The sequence below is a fragment of the Cyclopterus lumpus genome, chromosome 20 (genome assembly GCF_009769545.1).
Source record: "Cyclopterus lumpus isolate fCycLum1 chromosome 20, fCycLum1.pri, whole genome shotgun sequence".
NCBI lineage: Eukaryota > Metazoa > Chordata > Actinopteri > Perciformes > Cyclopteridae > Cyclopterus > Cyclopterus lumpus.
This window is the reverse complement of record NC_046985.1, coordinates 6,161,217-6,178,636: the sequence shown is the minus strand read 5'-3', so window position 1 is coordinate 6,178,636 and position 17,420 is coordinate 6,161,217. Positions and strand designations below refer to the sequence as shown.

The 17,420-nt window shown below is 40.0% G+C and overlaps 1 protein-coding gene across 2 annotated transcripts; it reads right to left on the bottom strand.

Moving 5' to 3' along the window:
- Positions 1-459: 459 nt before the first annotated feature.
- Positions 460-17,420, bottom strand: vps41 (VPS41 subunit of HOPS complex). 2 transcript variants are annotated; one of them, XM_034560363.1, is made up of 28 exons: positions 17,209-17,419; positions 16,840-16,878; positions 13,007-13,114; positions 11,523-11,600; positions 10,390-10,464; positions 9,383-9,445; positions 8,650-8,715; positions 6,972-7,091; positions 6,745-6,891; positions 6,592-6,658; positions 5,759-5,856; positions 5,511-5,640; positions 5,261-5,376; positions 5,056-5,174; positions 4,179-4,260; positions 3,985-4,077; positions 3,759-3,886; positions 3,296-3,440; positions 3,164-3,205; positions 3,022-3,072; positions 2,784-2,921; positions 2,629-2,683; positions 2,400-2,540; positions 2,172-2,308; positions 1,698-1,797; positions 1,562-1,606; positions 1,393-1,472; positions 460-790 (listed from the first exon to the last, which is right to left on the bottom strand). In XM_034560363.1, exons 1-28 carry the CDS (start codon positions 17,227-17,229, stop codon positions 710-712), a joined length of 2,565 nt encoding a protein of 854 aa, XP_034416254.1. In that variant the 5' UTR covers positions 17,230-17,419; the 3' UTR covers positions 460-709. The 2 variants fall into 2 exon arrangements, with proteins under 2 accessions (XP_034416254.1, XP_034416255.1); XM_034560364.1 differs by lacking the exon at positions 10,390-10,464 and having other exon boundaries at positions 485-790; positions 17,209-17,420.

Below are 17,420 nucleotides of genomic sequence, written 5' to 3'. Positions count from 1 at the left end.
AATTACTAAGTTGCCGTTTTTTTAATTTGCTGCTTTCAATACCTTCAATTTCATTTTTGAATAACCCCAAATCACAAATTAGCCTCTGAGGGGGGAAAAAACTCCCCAAAACCCCTTTTAGGGAAGAAACCTTCGGGAGAGCAACAGAGGAGGATCCCTCTCCCCGGATGAACAGAAGTGCAATAGATGTCATGTGTACAGAATGAACAACACAACAGAGCTACAAAGCATTCATTGCACAATTATTCATATCATTAATTATTTATGATTTACATGCATTCAGGGAGTATTTTGTGCAATTATGACACATTTATACAGTATACTGAATATTTAATTTTACAATTGTGTTTTCAACTACAGACACAATAGTAAAAAGAAACACAAAGATCAGGAGGAAATACATTTTAATTTCTCCTCAGAATTGATTGACATGCATGATAATCAGACACAAACCACAAAAAGTTTTTATGTGATTTTATTTTTTAGACGTTGCAGATATTTCATCGCCAAATCACATTAGTGGCAAGCAAAACAAGCAAAGCACTTTATAGTTGTTAGATTTAAATATACAGAGACAATCCTATATATATGTTTTGCATTTTGGCAGAGGGATGGTGATATGTATTGATCAATGCACTGACAGTAAATGGTAAGCAACAGGGGAAGGTAAAGGCATCAATAATAACATTGTGAGTGCATTCAGCCTGGTTTATTTGTTCATCTCCAGGATTCCACTTCCTGGCCCGCGCTTCTTCGCACTGCAGATGTTACAAAACTGCACCCCAGGAAGCTGAAAGAGGGAAAAGTGGCAGGAGTCTCGATTTAGAACAGCCTGGTAATGTTTAAGATTCAGATAAAATAGAACAATGCCTGGAGAAATATTATCAAGTGTATTATCAAGTGAAACTCAACACCAAATGATACAAATATCGGGAAATGTTGTGTAAATAGTGACACAGATTAAAGTCAAGTTAAATATTATAAATTACAATATATATAACAATAACATATAATATATATATATATATATATATATATATAAATAATATATATATAAAATGTATAATATACAATTTATAATACATATATATTAGTTAATTATTAACACACTTTTTATAAAAAGCTAATCAAATAAAAAAGTGAATAAAATAACATAAATAATAAAAAATAGGATAATAATACTGATTCTAAAATAAATGTTATAGACGTTAATCACACACTTTAAAATTTAAAAGCTTCGTAAAAGTACAAGTCTCCTTTTAAAAAAAGACACTGTTGTAGCAGATCTTAGATTCTGACTGTGACAAGAAGCATCCAACTTTATATATTCTTCTAAAATGATAAAAGGCAGTCTTAGAGATATTAGATATGTGCCTCAGTGAAGTTGCTTACCAATCCTGAAGATGGTAAACATTCCTTGTGAAACATGTGTCTGCAGTGGAACACAACCACGCTGAAGGGTTTGGCCATATCTGAAACACAGCAAAACACTAGCAATGAATAGCTTTCAAATGCAATACAACAGTAAAATACTGCGTTACAACTACAAAGGAAAACCCACCTGACGGTAATATTGCAGCATGACACGATTCGCAAATGTTCTCCTCTGAAAAGAAAAGCAACACTTGCATGAGTACAGTGCGAAAAGGACTTCATCTCCACTGCTTCTGCATGAAGGCCAAAGGAAGTGGACCCACCGTCCAGCCTGACGCCTCTCATCTGTGTTCGGTGCATCTTCTGGAGCAGCGAGAGGGAGTCGGCCACCAGGATCTTCTTACACCCTTCCCTCAGCAGAATCTTAGAAACCAGAAAAAACAAACGCCGATTAATAAGAAAAACAACATAATAAATAGTAGGACGGAGCAATTAATTAAAATTCACGGATGAATTCATTAATGTTCTTTTTATTTCCTCCTGTAAAATTACTTGAAGTACTGCTAGAGTAATAGTTTACTTCCAAATGGAGCTACTGAGGTTATACGATCCACATAATCCGAGAAATTATTCCACAATGTAATTTCCCCATCAATATAATTTTATCCTACTAATATTACAGTAAGAATCTTCAATTTCTGTGTTTACAAAAGGAACAGTTTTAATAGCTGCACTATTATTAAGTCATCTGTCTTCTAAACAAGATTAAATCAGTTTAGATGACATTGTTTACTTACTTGCAGATTGTAGTCCTGGAGGATTTTTACAAGTGAATCCCTGAGGTTGGGGATCTCCATGCCCTCCTTAATGCGATAGATGAGCAGGATGGGATCCACATGAGTACCAATGTTATTAAGGAGGCCTGTGATGAATGCTGGGGAGACAATAGCAGGTACAAATAAATATTATGAAAGTGAGAAAATGACTAAAGAAAAATGACGGGTCGATGGTAGACTGTATCATACGTGGTTTATCAATAGAGTAAGAGATGAGATCCTCCCAGAGCTCTGCATCGTCTTGCTCTTTGGCGAACTCGATGGCCTTGTCCACGTCCTCCAGCTCCTCCATGATCATCTGCAGAGCTCGTCTGCAGTTCCCCATCCGGCCTGAGAGCCAACATGCTGGATTAGCTTCCTTTTCATAGTTTCAAAACACCCTTAAAAATCAGGAAAACAGACCTTAACTAACACTTACTGAGCAGGAAGACAGTCTCCTCCACAAAGTTCCTCTGCTGACAAACCTCAAGAGCCTGACAGAAAAGAGGAGACGACATCATTCATGCCTCAAAGCTTCTGGAAACCGGGACGCGCAGCAGGACGACATGTGAGGACGACATGTGAGGACGGTACCTTTTCGAGCGGGCAGTGTGTGCTGTCTCTCAGGAAAGGCAAGAGATTCGGCCGGTCGTATTCGGCATACAGGACAATCTGTCTCCCGTGGTATTTTTGGCCTTTGTGGTGATCCCGCTTAAATAGTTTATGGAGATACTGTGGGGGGGGGGGGGGGGGGGGGAAGATGAGTCAAATCAGTTGTGGTTTAACATTTGAGAGTTATATTATATTGTATATAAAAGTGATCTCAACTCACCACGTGCAGAAGCTCGGGCCTGTCTGCGAGCTCTTCCACCACCCGGTCCGTCTATTAGCAGAGAAGAGAAAACAGGATGAGCGGGCTGCGGATTTTCATCACTTCCTTAAATTAAATACGGAGAGAAGCCAGGAACACTTACCGAGATCTTGTCCTCATTGTCCAGAAGCATGTCAACAGCTTTCTGACGGCGTCAATTTAGAGGATATATTACTCAAACATGTGAAAGTGAAAGTAATAATAGCAAACGGCACGTTTTCAGTCTCTCTTTTACCTCTTTGTCGAAGTCCATGAGGAGCACGATCTTGTCCTCTATGGAGGAGAAAAGGTTGTGTTTGTGGATCAGCTGGTAAACGTCTTTGTGCCTCAGTCTCAGGTAGATTTCTAAGGCTCTGTCGTACCGCTGGTCGTACGTGTATCTGCAACAGCATCAGGGACCAACAGGTTACTTTATAAAATTTGATTTTGTGTGTCATTTTTAATTCCTTGAAAGCATTACTGCGTCAACCCTGCAGGCACCTCTGTGGCTACATCTTTGCAGACAAATATTGTGCGACCAAGCTTCGTTCAGATACACAGAATATCATTTTAAAACTAGATCTTGGAAACAAATAAGTGACACAAAGTGACATAAAATAATGCACAAGATAGTATTTTTAACCATTTTATCATATATAAAAAATAAAAATAAAACTTTCCCCCGAATATGTATCAATGCACACGTTAAGTTCATTTACAGTTCAGCCAAGGTGGTGAGCAGCGTTCTGTTGGTGGGGTCCCTCCTCAGGTGATCGGTGACGGTCTGAACGATGGCCATGTTATTATAAAGCTCTCCAGGCCATTCCCGGATCAGTGTGGCGAAACCCTTCGTGCACAGTAAAGGAGGAGGGACAAACCATTAGGCTGACCATCAACCAGTGGATTCACTGTACAGGACGTTCAGACTATTCAAGGACAAAGTACCTCGTAGTCAGTTTTGAGAAATTCATGCAAGATCATTTCATAGATGGCCGGTCGGAGACGCAGATCCCCTCTCGGCAAATACTGACTGATGGCCTGGAAATGGAGAGAGGTGGAGCAAAATCATATTTCATAATCAATTCGTGAACAAAATCACTTCATTTCATTAAATTCTATTAAGGATCAGAAATTCCTGCCTTCAACTGTCCGATGGTCTTGAACCGGTACACTTCATTTTCCCATAATTCCATGTTTTTTCCAAGAACCTTCTGACACTTCCTGAATAAGAAGAAGCACATGAATCATCGTGATGAAACAAGAGCTTTCTGGCTGGTGACTTTGTTAGCAGTGTAAATTAATAAGGAATGTTAGACATGACATCTTCTGAACGTCAAATCGAGGGTCTCACAAAAAACCCTCCGATGGTGATATTTTATATGTGCATTCAAATTCATCTTGTTTGAGGTTTAGTGTCAAATTCTGTGGTACGATTTGTCCCAGATTTGGGTTTTTGCACACGTCACTGCACCTCTTGGATGAAAGCACTGTTTAAGTTTTTAAATACAAGATTAAGGATTATTTGAGCCTTGAATGTACTTAATCATATACTGCACAACATTGCATATTCATTGGTTGACGCTTTTGTGTTATTTGTTTTTAAGTCCGTTTGTGCTTTCTTGCCGTCATCTTGGCCCGGTGTCTCTTGTAAAAGGGATTTAAAGTTAATTCGTCACTCTGGAAATGTGTGGAAGGTTTGACGAATATAACTAAATCAAGGACCACTTACTAGTTAAAGCTCCAGAAAAAGTTAGTAAGGGAACCTTAAATTAAGATTCCCTTGTTAAAGTTTTTGCTTGAATTTGCACTATTAAAATCTCATCTTATCTGTTCAGTAATTGTGGTAATTTTAGTGACTATATTGTTGGATTATGTCTAATGGTGTTCCCTCTTTCTACAAAACCAATAAAGACATGAGTCAAACATTCTGCTTCACATTTAAAATATAAGTTTTCCATAATAAGGACCCTGGAGATGTAAATAAACGGACTGTATCCCTGCTGAAGGTAAACCTACCTGGCAGCACTGTCATAGTCTCCTTTCTCCACTAAGTGATTGATGTAAGCCATCCCGATTTTCTGAACGTCATGTCTCTTGATGTTCTTGAAGCTGATCTCTGCAGCCATCAGCGCCTCCTGTCGCAGTAACGGGACGCGCAGTCAGACTAAATAATTGTAGACCGTAACCTTTTGCAACATTCATAAAATTGAACCGCACAGACCTCATATTTCTTCTTTTCAAGCAGCCAATCGATATGGTCATCCTGGTCTCGCTCCTTGGCCACGACGATGTCTTTGGGACTGATCATGTAGAAGAGCGACTCTCCATCAGAATGCTCTGTGAATGAAAATACATTTATGGCTCAGCGTACTGCGCATTAGAGATGACATTTGATGGTCGAAGCATAATGAAATCAGGGCGCAGTAAAAGGCCGCGTGGCATTTCTCTGAGAGCTGCTTTTATAGTCTCACCGAGGCGGTAGTCTCTGCACTCGTTGTCTTGGAAGTTGCGCACGGTCAGTGCGTCTGAAGAGATCTCCTCGCAGCTCTCAGGGAGAGGCTGGATGATGTCGAGGCGAGGCCGCGCACGAAACTCCTCATCCTGCACACACACACACACACTATGAGTAAAAACACAGCCTCTTTAATAAAAAAAATTATAATAAAAAAAAAAGAATAAATAGATAAATAAATATAATATATAAATGATGTAGAATTACCATTTGATCAGAGTTCTCCTTCACAAAGTACAGGGTTACGAGCTGATCTGCCAGCGGGGCCAGACCACTGATGAAGAACTCGGTCTCAAATGCAGAAACTGTTTAAAAAAAAAAAAAAAGACACCAAACAAAATAGCCTCATGGACATTATGATATACACTATATTAAAGTGCATTTTATTCATCTGTAAGTTGGAATAACATTATGATATTCTCTGCATTTGTTGCTGCATCTTCACCCAGAACGTGATATCTACTGTTTTACTGTCATCACCTGCTACTCTCCCGATTGTCAAAATGTCCCTGCATCGTTATCACCAACACAAATCCCTGTATGCATCTCATATCAGGCAGATAAAGTGGCTGGCATCCGGATTAAATCCCTCTTTTATCCAGTGTTGTAGTCAAAACCATCTAAACCGAGACCAAGTCAAGACCGAATATATGTGCATGCATGAGTGTACCATGAGAAATGTATTGATCAAATAATCAAAAAGCATTGCAGAGGTGAATTTTATGTTTGAGAATTTTCTTTTAACCCTCTTTTTTACCCCCCACACTGCTCTTCCATTCTTTGAGTCTTGTTATTGGTTGCATTTAAAACAGAAATCAGAGTAATGATGATAACAAATACATTAGACTTTAAAAAGGTGGCCGTGAGACCGGTGTCAAGTACTGCAACACTGATTTCTATTGTAAAAATCTGAGACTTAAGTTAGTTAATTCTAACCACCATTCTATCTATTTTTTCTCGCGCTTTATGTTGTATTGTAGAAAAGTGCTCTATAAATAAAGTTTAGTATCATATAGTTCATTATAAAGCGTGTTTTATACCTATTTCCACATAGCGGCTGGGCAGGTCTCTCATCTCAGTCGGATTTCTCTCTTTCACAACACAAATCTGAGGAGGTATGAGAAGATTACAGAAGGTCAGAATTACAGGAACAGCTAGTGTCAGAAATTAGTTGAAAAAGAAAAGTAGCAAACCTTGATGGACGTGCCCCAGCCGACGATGAGAGTGCAGTTGTCCTTCCAGCACAGGCTGCAGGGGTACATGTCCGGCCTCAGACTGATGTTATCGCGCAGCACGTTTGTGATCCGCTGCTTCGTACCGATGTCGTAGATTTTAACTCCCTAAAAGACATGCGGAGAAAAAAAAAACTAAACATTTTACACATTCAGCAATGTATCGAGGCCTGCGACCGACCGCTCACCACATTGTTGGACCAGGCTATGAGGTTAGCTCTCCACTGGATGTTCGTGATGGAGCCCTCGCCTTCATGGAGAACAGACGTCTTCCAGCGATTCAACCAGTTTCTCTCATACAGCAGCAGCTGAGGACGACAACAGGAGGACATTGAATGCCACACACGGCTTGCAGTTGCGCTGCCCGGCCTACAGAGGGCAGCAGATGAATAGAGCATTTACACAGGAGCAGCCGGTCAGGCACTGCGTCTGATACGAGAGGGACACATCCTCAAAGATAGAACTTAAACTGCAGGCAACTTTCTATTTCAGCCTGCAAAAGGATGACGTAAAAAAAAAAAAAAAAAGAAGATATTTTAGTCCTTATATGAAGATCTTGATTCCACTTTAGACAATGAAGACGGATTGCTCATTAGTCTCCATCTAAGTGAGAAGGCTTCATATTAGCTTCACATTCAGTGGTGGAAGAAGTCGTTGCACAGTGTCACATGGTCGACGTAATTGGCGAGTAGAAGATGATGTGAAGGCCATAAAGAAAAGTGTTGGAAGCTTTACAAGCATAAATCCTTCTTCCTCCAACCCCTAATGGCGAAGGCTTCTTTTGGGACACTCGCCATTTATCGTGTACAAGTATTGAAACACAAATGTATGTTTACTGTCTCACAGGAGATGTGGAAGCTCAGCGATTGTTTAACCACAATGCAATGTGGTATCAAGGAAGGCGTCCGCTGGACTACTTCAAGTGCAGTTTACTGCTCAGGCCTTGTATAGCACAAGATGTCGACGGACAAAGCCTGTCCTTCACATTCCCTGCATTGTTACCGTCCTTAGTATATACGCCGCTACATGTGCATAATATTACCAAGGATGTCGGGAAAAGGTTGTATAGGCTCTTTAATTCCGCTGTTGGGCCGTGTTAATAAACAGTTTGCTCTACAAAGAGATGATATGACAAAAGAACGTGGAGACTGTGGAGACAAAATTGAATTTCCTTTGACAGGATGTGGCTCCCGTTGAGGCTTATTGATTTTCATCACAGGCACATTGTGGAGGACTTCGCAACTTGGAACCGAGAGGAATCAGCGCCGATTGAAAGAAAATGGCAAAGTAACACTAACAATGGGGTTTCATATAAAAAAATTAAAGTTGTTTTTCCCTCACCCCGGTTGTATAAATGTCAGTATACTTTATGTACGGCTGGTTTTTGGAATGACGCTACATCCTCGCAGCTTATGGTTGTGTGTACAGTCATTGGCATTTGGGAATAGGTAGGTGGTTTTTTACTTCCAAAAAACTAAAATGACAAATCTAATGTCCAAGATAGTTTCCACCTTCCAGAAAAACGACTTTTCAGGATGGAGATCCCTGAACGCACCCGGAAATCCTGAGACTATGTACCCTCTCGATAATGACATCTACTCGTGAAGCATTGCCTTTCAAACGCTGTTGAGCGAACAGCACTTTGTGAAAATGGGCAGCTCTCCCGAGAGCACTCCAGCAAACAGACAGAAAACTAAGAGCCTTTCACAGCAGACAAAAGGTGCGTCGCCGTCGGCCGAGCCAAAGTGAGCCGGTTCGCTGGTTTCGGTTTCGCCCCGGACACAATCAGGATGAATTATTGTGGCAGGAAATGGTTGAAAACTGTACGTAATGACTGCACGGGAAAAGAATACTACTCACACCTACCTTGTTGCCCCCAGTGACAAACTGTTTGTAGTTTGATCGGCTGAACTGAGGATGCAACGCAACCACCTGCAAAACAACACGTGACAGATTATGGAGAGTCAGAATTGCTATTCTTTTGTTACGTTATATGCAGGTAATGCCGTAGCAACAGATGCATATGAAGGCACTTCAAGTTGTACTCACATAACAACCATTTGTTTATCAATTAAATCACCCTGTGTTACCTTAAATCGTGTTTTTCTTGCATGCAAATAGAGATAAAAAAAAAAAAAAACAGGTCTTGATGATTTCAAGTAAATTGGAGGGCTGCATATAACAGCAGCTGAATGACTTCCAGAACACACGCATCTACACTAAAATCAAACTATTTTAAATATGCGTGGAGGCTACTCACCTGTCCGAGTCCCAAGTGTTTTATAGTGTACGGTTTTAGCAAAGATGTATGCGATTGTGAAGCGGTGAGCGCAAGACTGGATAAATGAGACTTGGATCATGCATCACGAGTTGTGTGAGCGTTTGTGAACTGATGTTCTGATAAAGTTTTGCACTCACTTCAATTCTTCAAGACATTCGCTGTTCTTTTTATTCTTTGTTCACCAAAGAGGCATTTGAGGAACACAACTCTTTTCTTAAAGAGCTAAAAAGGTCAAACGGGTGAGTACTCGCTGTACAGATGGTCATTTTGTGGGTGAAGCATTCCTTCAAGTTTTCAGAAGATGTAATACCAACTTACTTTGATGGGACAGTCAAAGTTCTCGTGGAAGCCCTCTCTTGTATAGAGGCCAATCACTTGAACCTGGAAACAGAGACGAGACGGAAGAACGGAAAGCAAAAAGGTGAATAACTCAACGTTTTCTCCCTTTAATTGCTGCAACTGCAACTATCTGAGGCCAGCGGGGGGAATTGTGGTCAGAAAAGACTTTGATTGGCTCTCTACTTCTCCGCTGGGTCACCAATTAGTAGACGAGTTGATTCTGCGAACCCCGCAGGGTTTGGAAAACCCGACCACGGCCTCAGTTGGCTACAACAAACCATAATGTACCATTAGAGTACACGACACCCGGCCTCTCTTCATCTGAGGCCCCACTTTCTCTCAAAGTAGAGGAATAATATAAAACTCTGATTATAATCTCCTTTTTCCGAACCGCACCAGCGATTAAGGATTAAGTTAGATTTTCAAAGGATTAACAGCCAACTGAATTGGTTGAGGGCGAACAATTGCTGCAGCATTGATTTTAATTGTGTGCTCCACTTTTCTGTGCGACAAGATCTTGTTTTTTTTGCCACTAGAGTGCGAGGAGTGAGGGGAGGGTGATATCAGAGAGCATATCTTGACTGTGAAATCCTTGAAGGATGGTGGTAATGATGAGAAGAGACAAGATAACAGCAAGGTGGAGAACATGGAGAGGGTATCCATAGACGGCTGATTGACAGCTCAACGGGAGTCAAAATAGGCACACTTTTTTTTTTTTTTTTTTTTATAAATTCATGAATCATAAAGAAACTATGTGCATATATGGTAAAGATAAAACTTCAGGTTAATAATCTGACTGTGGAGGTACAAATGGACTACCGAACACCTCAGGTTACACATCATTAGCATAAAGTTTAACCCGGATAAGATGAGTTTTATTTGAATCTTAGGCTGAATTATAAAGATTAAAAACAGATTCTTTTTTTAAATGTTTTGCTGCAGGCCCGAGGATCAGTAACCGGCGGCGATGAGCAGAGAGATCTCACCTTCCCATCCTCGGAGCAGATGCCCACATGCTCTCCACTTTCATCCAGACTGATCTGGTTGATCTTCACTGAACTCTGCGGAGACACAATATCATGGCATCTTTTTTTTTTTTTTTAGAGGCGGGTGTGAATATCTATGCGGCTGGCCAAATGTTGCCGGCTGACATTTTATCCCATTAAGTGAAATGCCAGGAAGAGGCCAAAAATTTGACTACGGATGCACAGTCTCGCATGTGTCAATGCATAACGCGTGGCATTAATACTGTGAAGGTTAGGAGCTCCAAATTCACTGCTGCTGCTCTTAACGTTTATACATTCATGACACTATAGGGCTCTTTAGATAAAAGGATCATCTAAATGGCATAAATCATAGCGAACGTTACTTTAAAACCATCCCGAAAGAGTTGACTCTGTAGACATTAGATCATTTTTTGCTTTATTTCTCCAGTGCATTAGGTTCACTTGGGTATTTGGGCCTTGATTTGATCCTTTTCACTGAATTCTGAACGCTTAATTTTTAAACTACATCACAAATCCATCAGCCAGACCTCAGCTGAGTCGTTTCTGTTCAGTCTTTGTTCCTCTCCTTGACTGATAACTGGCCAGTCAGTCCCTCAGGTGAGTAGCACTTGAATCAATGTGCTCAGCAGGGACACTACAGTAACAATCAGCCATGATTACTGAATGTTTTTTTACTTGCAAATGGAGTTATTGTTCAGTCAATCCAGATCAAGGGAGCAGAAATCTGTGGGTAAAGTTAAACAGTGGGCCTCGCTATCAGAGATCACAGCTGGTTATAAATCCAATATGGCGCTTGATGAAAAGTTACTATCATCTTGAGGAGGACTTAAATATGAACCAATTTTTACTGGCAATCTATCCAATAATTATTAAAACATTTCACCAAAAAACAACACAGATTTCAACCTGCTGATGGCGCTAGAGGAAAAGTCAGGAAATTACCAAAGTTATTAGCATTATTTAGTGTTAATAATAGTAATTACTATGAATTAATATTAGTAATATATCATATAATTAGTATTCGTCTTGAGCATTGCTAAAAATATAATCACATCTACGAGTAGGTCCAATGCATTTCATAATTATATTCTTAAGGATTTAAATGTACTCACAATTTCAAACTTCTGAGTTACATTTCCTTGGATGTCCAGCAGGAAGACTTTTCCAAAATGGGTCCCTAGTGCAAGAAACTGGAAAGGGACAAATGCAATTTAAATCAAACCAAATTAGAAAGAGGACACATGAAACAAATTCAAGAATTTAGAAGAAAAGAAAAAAAAATGTGATGAAGGCTGTGGAAGGATAAAAAAAGAAAAGAAAAAACACTTCCTGGAGCTGGAGCGACATGAGCAGCGTGGGGATTGGGTGGGCTTGGAGGCAAAACTGTGAAATTGCAGAGGGTGGGAAAGCCCTATTTATTAAAGCATACAGTGTGAAATGGCCTTTTTTTCCCCCTCAAATTAAAATGCTTAAGCATAATAAATGCGCTGTACATCTGACTTCTTCCCGTGCAAGCCAATCACCTCAATGCCTAGTATAGAGCTATTATTTCTACTGAGCAGCAACTGCTTTCTGTGTTTTGTGCTTCAGCAAAAGTGTGTATATATATATATATATATATATATATATGTGTGTGTGTGTGTACGTCCACTGGGACAAAAAAATTATAGAAACTGGGGGCTTTTGGCATTAGATTAAGTGTGTGTTCTTCCACCCCAGCCCCTGCTCCGTGGCCTCCTCCTAATCCCCCTCCCTTCTAGACCAGCATGTGGATGTGCGGCGAGTCCACCATGCTTCAGTGCAGTCTATAATGAAATGCTTATATTTACAGGCACAGCTGAGCATGTCAGACAGAGCCGCTGCAATCTCCCCAAATAAAATAACCAAAAATAAATAAATAAAAAGGGTTCAACCTTGTGAGGCGGAGCGACTTTTAAAAGGGATTTATCAGAAAGGAATTGTTCAAATGAAATTCCGATTCAGACACTTAAAATATGAGGCAACATAAGGCAATATGTGCCGTCGGTGGCTTTGAGGTTGTGGGAGTTTGCCGCGGCGGAGGGGGCTGGTGTGACCACACAGGTAGCTGGATGGCAGAAGGCACACAAGCACAGAAATCCCCGGGAGAAAGACAGTCAGATCAAATTCAGAATTTAAAGCAACACGACGTCTCTCACTGTGGCACGGGCTGCTATTTTGAGGTTTAAAGAAATAAACAAAAAGAATAAGAGGGGACCAGATCCTCAAAGTAAAAATAAATAAATGAAAATCAATAGTGGTTAATAAAACATCAGGTGAGGAGACATAACTGGGTATGACTTTTGCTCTGCTCAGGCGTGCGCGTGTGCTGCCGCTGCCACAACGATTAGCCGGCCACGCGGAGAGTGGCCGCTTAAAAAATATCAACATTGGACAAACAGAGGAGAGGAGCGAAAAATATGTAAGAGTGGGAATAAAAAGAGAAGACAATGGCGCCTGGTGTCTTCCCAAGCACCTCCCTGAGAGGAGAAGCAGGGGAAGGTGAGAAAAGAATGGGCTGCCATCTCTCAAATGTGTACATAAACAATGTGAAACCTGTGCTGGATTTAGGCTCTACCTTGTCATGGACGGTCATACAGCTGGCTGCATCCTTCTGGAGGATTTCTGTCACCCCATTGGAGAGCCTCTCATACTTCAGCTTGGGCTCCTCCTCGCTGTCCTCCTCCTGGTTGACAAAGTGGACTTGTAAGATGGGCCGTCACCGTATGATATACATATTCCTCAAAAGGCCTTCATTACAGCACAGGGTCCTCTAACGAATGCTATAGTTCACAATGTTCCTTGAAAGCCACACAACGCTTCATGCGGGAAACTAAAATGTACAGAATGTAAACGTACCCCTCGAGTTATTTAAATCCTGTTTTACAATCTGATCTACTTCAAGCCAAGTCAGAAGAAGGTCAACAAAGGGGTGGACTCGACTGTAACTTAAAGGTGCCCCGTAGAGTGTTTCACCACTAGTGAAAGTTTCACACGGACTGCTAATTGGTGGCGGTAACGCGCCAAAATCCAGTAATGCACCAACAAAAGGCAAGAGGACAGCGAGGTTGGAAACATGGATGTAAACAATTTTTTCTTTTTTTCTTTACAGAGAAAATTGCCGTGCAATGAGGAGATGCATTCAAAGTGTTTGTTAGACGTCAAAGATAAATGCAACTTGTGTGTGCTTGCAAAAAAAACTCCAAAGTAATATTGAATAGAATATTTTTTCAATATCAGTGTACAAAAACCCATAAGATTACTTAGATAGAAGTGATGTTCATTGCAAATAATTGTGTTCATCTGTTGATCAGACAAAACTCTTTACAAAAAATAAAAAAAGATTGCCAACCCAAAGCACCTTGAGGCAAATGTGTGAAATAAAATTGACTCAAATTTGAAATATTGCTTGTTTTCATTGCTTAGAATTATGCAAAATGTTGTATAACCATAGTACACTTCCATCATATCATTACAATTATATTAAGCCACATTATCAACCTACACAATGATATATGTGGAGGTTTTGTTGCTCTCTGAGCAGAATGTACAAAATTAGATCTCAATTATCTTCATTTAGCTTGAATACAGAAAACATCCATTTAGGGTAATGAGGTTCTCACTATTGATTAATCTGCTCAATAATTCTTAGATTAAATAATGTATCTGTCCATAAAATTAGACCTGGGTAATATGTAGATAATAAAACATCACAATTATCTTTAACAAATACCCAAATATCGTTGTCTATTGGTGCTTTTGCTAAATATTGATACAATGATTTTAATACATTTTGATCAGTAATCTGGATATAAGGACTAAGTGGTTAAAGGCAGATAGAAGAGACCAGTCTGTAAGAAATGTTCATCCCTTTACTGTTGCCTTTAAAACCAGGAAAACAGAACACTTCATATTACCATATCCTAAATCTGAGAAGATATCTTTCTCCTACAACTATATATCCATATCCATATATTGCACACCCATGAATAAAATGTCAGAAAATATTAGGCCACGATAAAATATCCAGACAAATGTCTTGTGTTCCCGACTTAAGAGGTCACAACCCAAATATATTGAGTAAACTATCATAAATGCAAAAACAAACACATCATTTAAAAACCTGTGAACACAGAACATGTGTTTGAAAAATGAATGAAATGATTAAACAGTGGGCCCTTCACAGTCTTCAGCAGTATTCATTTCACAATCTGCATTAAAAAGTAATATGTAACTAATATATTTTGAGATGGTTTCACATCCACAGTGCCACCGTGTCACTGAGCAAGAGCCTAAACCGAGCAGCCTAAACCGAGCAGGACTAATAGTCAATCCTATATGTATTCTAGCCCCTTCCAAGACATTCATATGTCTTGCATATGTGTATCAGGAGATGTTTGCACAAACAGATTTCCATTACATTGCGTGAAATGCGGCATAAAGCTATGTTTTCATGAGCCTGTTCCTCCCCAGTGACAGACATGAATCCAGTCATTTCATAAAGCACACTTAAGGTATTCTACTGTGTTGCACTTTCCAGAGTGAGCCAACACTTGCGGCCAGTCACAGACTGAATATTACTCATAATTCAGTTTATAACCAATGCTGCACAGTCTGTGGCTGCCCAGAGGATGCATCAACTCAAAACACTGTCTGCCATTATGTGCTACTGGGTTGGAGGTGGGGGACAATAGCGTGGAAAAAATGTTATTTTCAAAAACAATCCTATCCCACTCAACAACGCCACATATAGGCTATTTCCTGTGTATTCTGGTTGTGTGATTTCTGATGCGGGAGCATTTGTCACGGGTTTCAAAAGGTGTATCAAACAACAAAAAGCAAACTTCATTCCCAGAGAGAAACTACTTATTTTCAAACTTGTGCCATATCTTGGAAGTTGCCTTTTGTTTTGTCAACCACTGAGCTGACCATTTGGGCAATATTCTTTGCTTATTGACAGTCAGGGTTGTCTTTGGGATAACATGCAGCTTCCATATACACAATGATGACCACACTAGTCAATACCTTAGATTGAGAGAGAAGGATCGTCCCTATTACATTATACAAACACACAAGGAAGAGTACACTAGTGTACTAAATGTGTGTTAAGGCTAAACAGGAGTGCATATCTCCCTAAATATTAAGAAAGTAATGAATCCACTCCACTACTTCAGCATGTTTTTGTTTTTTTACTTGAACACATAATTATTAGGTGCTCATTAATAGCACAGTTGTCAAAGAACATTTTAAGACAATCATTCTCCTGAACAAAATGAACCTTTTACACTTTATATTAAGAACGGAGCACACATTGAGTGAGTAAATGGAGTGAAAACAATCCTCTGATGAGGATCCAAGTGATCATTTACTTCCTTACCGATCCTCCTAACTCTCATGTATGAATTTGTCAAGTAGGTTTTCCTTGTTTTGTTTCGGTGCTTTAGTGAGGAGAGTTAAAAGCATCCTTATTTCCTTGACTGCATGAGGCATCAAACCAACACCAATCAAAAACACGTACAGCCAGGCTCATTGCTTGTATTATATCGATAAAATAAATCAGACTAGTCTGGTCAGATTACAATGGAGAGGAAGAGCATGCCTTTTACTTTCAAGATCAAATTGTTATCCTGCTAATTCCCTCTGTGAGCAGCAGAGTGTAGAGCACACAGGCCCGAACTTCCTTTATCCATTGAGCCTGCAGTCAATCAGGTAACAACAGGAGCAAGACGCCAAGTCGGCTGCATTCATTTGCAGTATTCTAAGTAACCAATCAGATGCTTGCAGCCACTTGGAGGAGAGACACACACAACCTTAACGCTTGCTGGGAGTGTTCATGTTCCACAGTATTGAACACACCGAGCACCGACAGAAAACAGGATGTAGGAGCTCTTTATATGTACGAGTCTGTAATTTTCACCTTTTCCTTTCGCTCAGTCTGAACACTTTTCCTCTGAGAGATATATCATTCAATTCTCTACTTCCTATAAAAGACTCTTCCCTTCCTGCCAGGCTGATGTATAAAGCTATATTTTATTTAGCCTGCTTGCGATTCTCAGAAGCACGAGTGCACTGTAACATGCCGAATCTCAGTCATAATATTGATGGATCTGGAAAGCTATCTGTAATTCATGACTGTTTGACACCTCTCAAAATCTGACAAAGATCCTTCCGGGATCAAGCTGGGTTGATAAAGGCAGGCTATATATGAGCTTGACTCGAGTTCAATGCTTGACTAGAACTATGCACACCCCTGTCATCAACACTATGCTGCTCTTGATGCATTATTAAATCGACATACTGGTGCAACTGCATGACATTTTCAGGTGTAATATTGTACCTACTTTAATCTCTATATAAACTTATTCTCGTCTTTCTGAAGGAGAAAGAAATACACAAAGGGATGTTTCTTACCTCAGACTCATCTGTGAATTCCTCACTTTGTGTTCTGCCCTGAACAAAGAGATATTTTGAAAGGATTTTTAACAGCCTGTCAATAAAAAAAGTCTCACTAAATTAAAGCACCGAAGCATACAGTAGTACATTTAAAGTGAGAGAGCATTTATAACACGATTTAACTCAAAACATAGACTGCAGCAATTTAGGCAGGGCAATACAGCTCAAATCACATATTTAAGCTGTCTGCGTCACAGAAACAGAAACATAAAAAGCTCAATCAAATTAATAGGCCGTTGACAGAAGTCCCGGTTCACAATTTCCATTCATTTTGCTGCACAAACGGAAAACAACATGAGCCAGCTAACGTTAGCATGCTGTGCTTACCTGCTCCTCCACATCCGCCATCGTTTATCGGCGGTATCCGAGCAGAATCGGTATAATAATTCAAAACGTTTTCAGAGAGCACGTTTTAAAGGGACACAATATCGCGATTGGGTTGGCCTCATGTCAAAAAATATCTACAATACATTAAAGTGATTTTTGTTGTCTAAGCCTGTGCTTCTTTCCGTCATGAGTTCAATCACATGACAGCAACA

What these genes read in the sequence shown, in the direction of transcription:
- vps41 (XM_034560363.1), bottom strand. Translation starts at nt 17,229, where the DNA reads ATGGCGGATGTGGAGGAGCAG. An exon ending in ACTTTGACTGTCCCATCAAA is followed by an intron (nt 8,716 to 9,382) that starts GTAAGTTGGTAT and finishes GTTGTTTTGCAG; the next exon opens with GTGGTTGCGTTGCATCCTCA. An exon ending in CTCACCACCTTGGCTGAACT is followed by an intron (nt 3,441 to 3,758) that starts GTAAATGAACTT and finishes ATGCTGTTGCAG; the next exon opens with ATACACGTACGACCAGCGGT.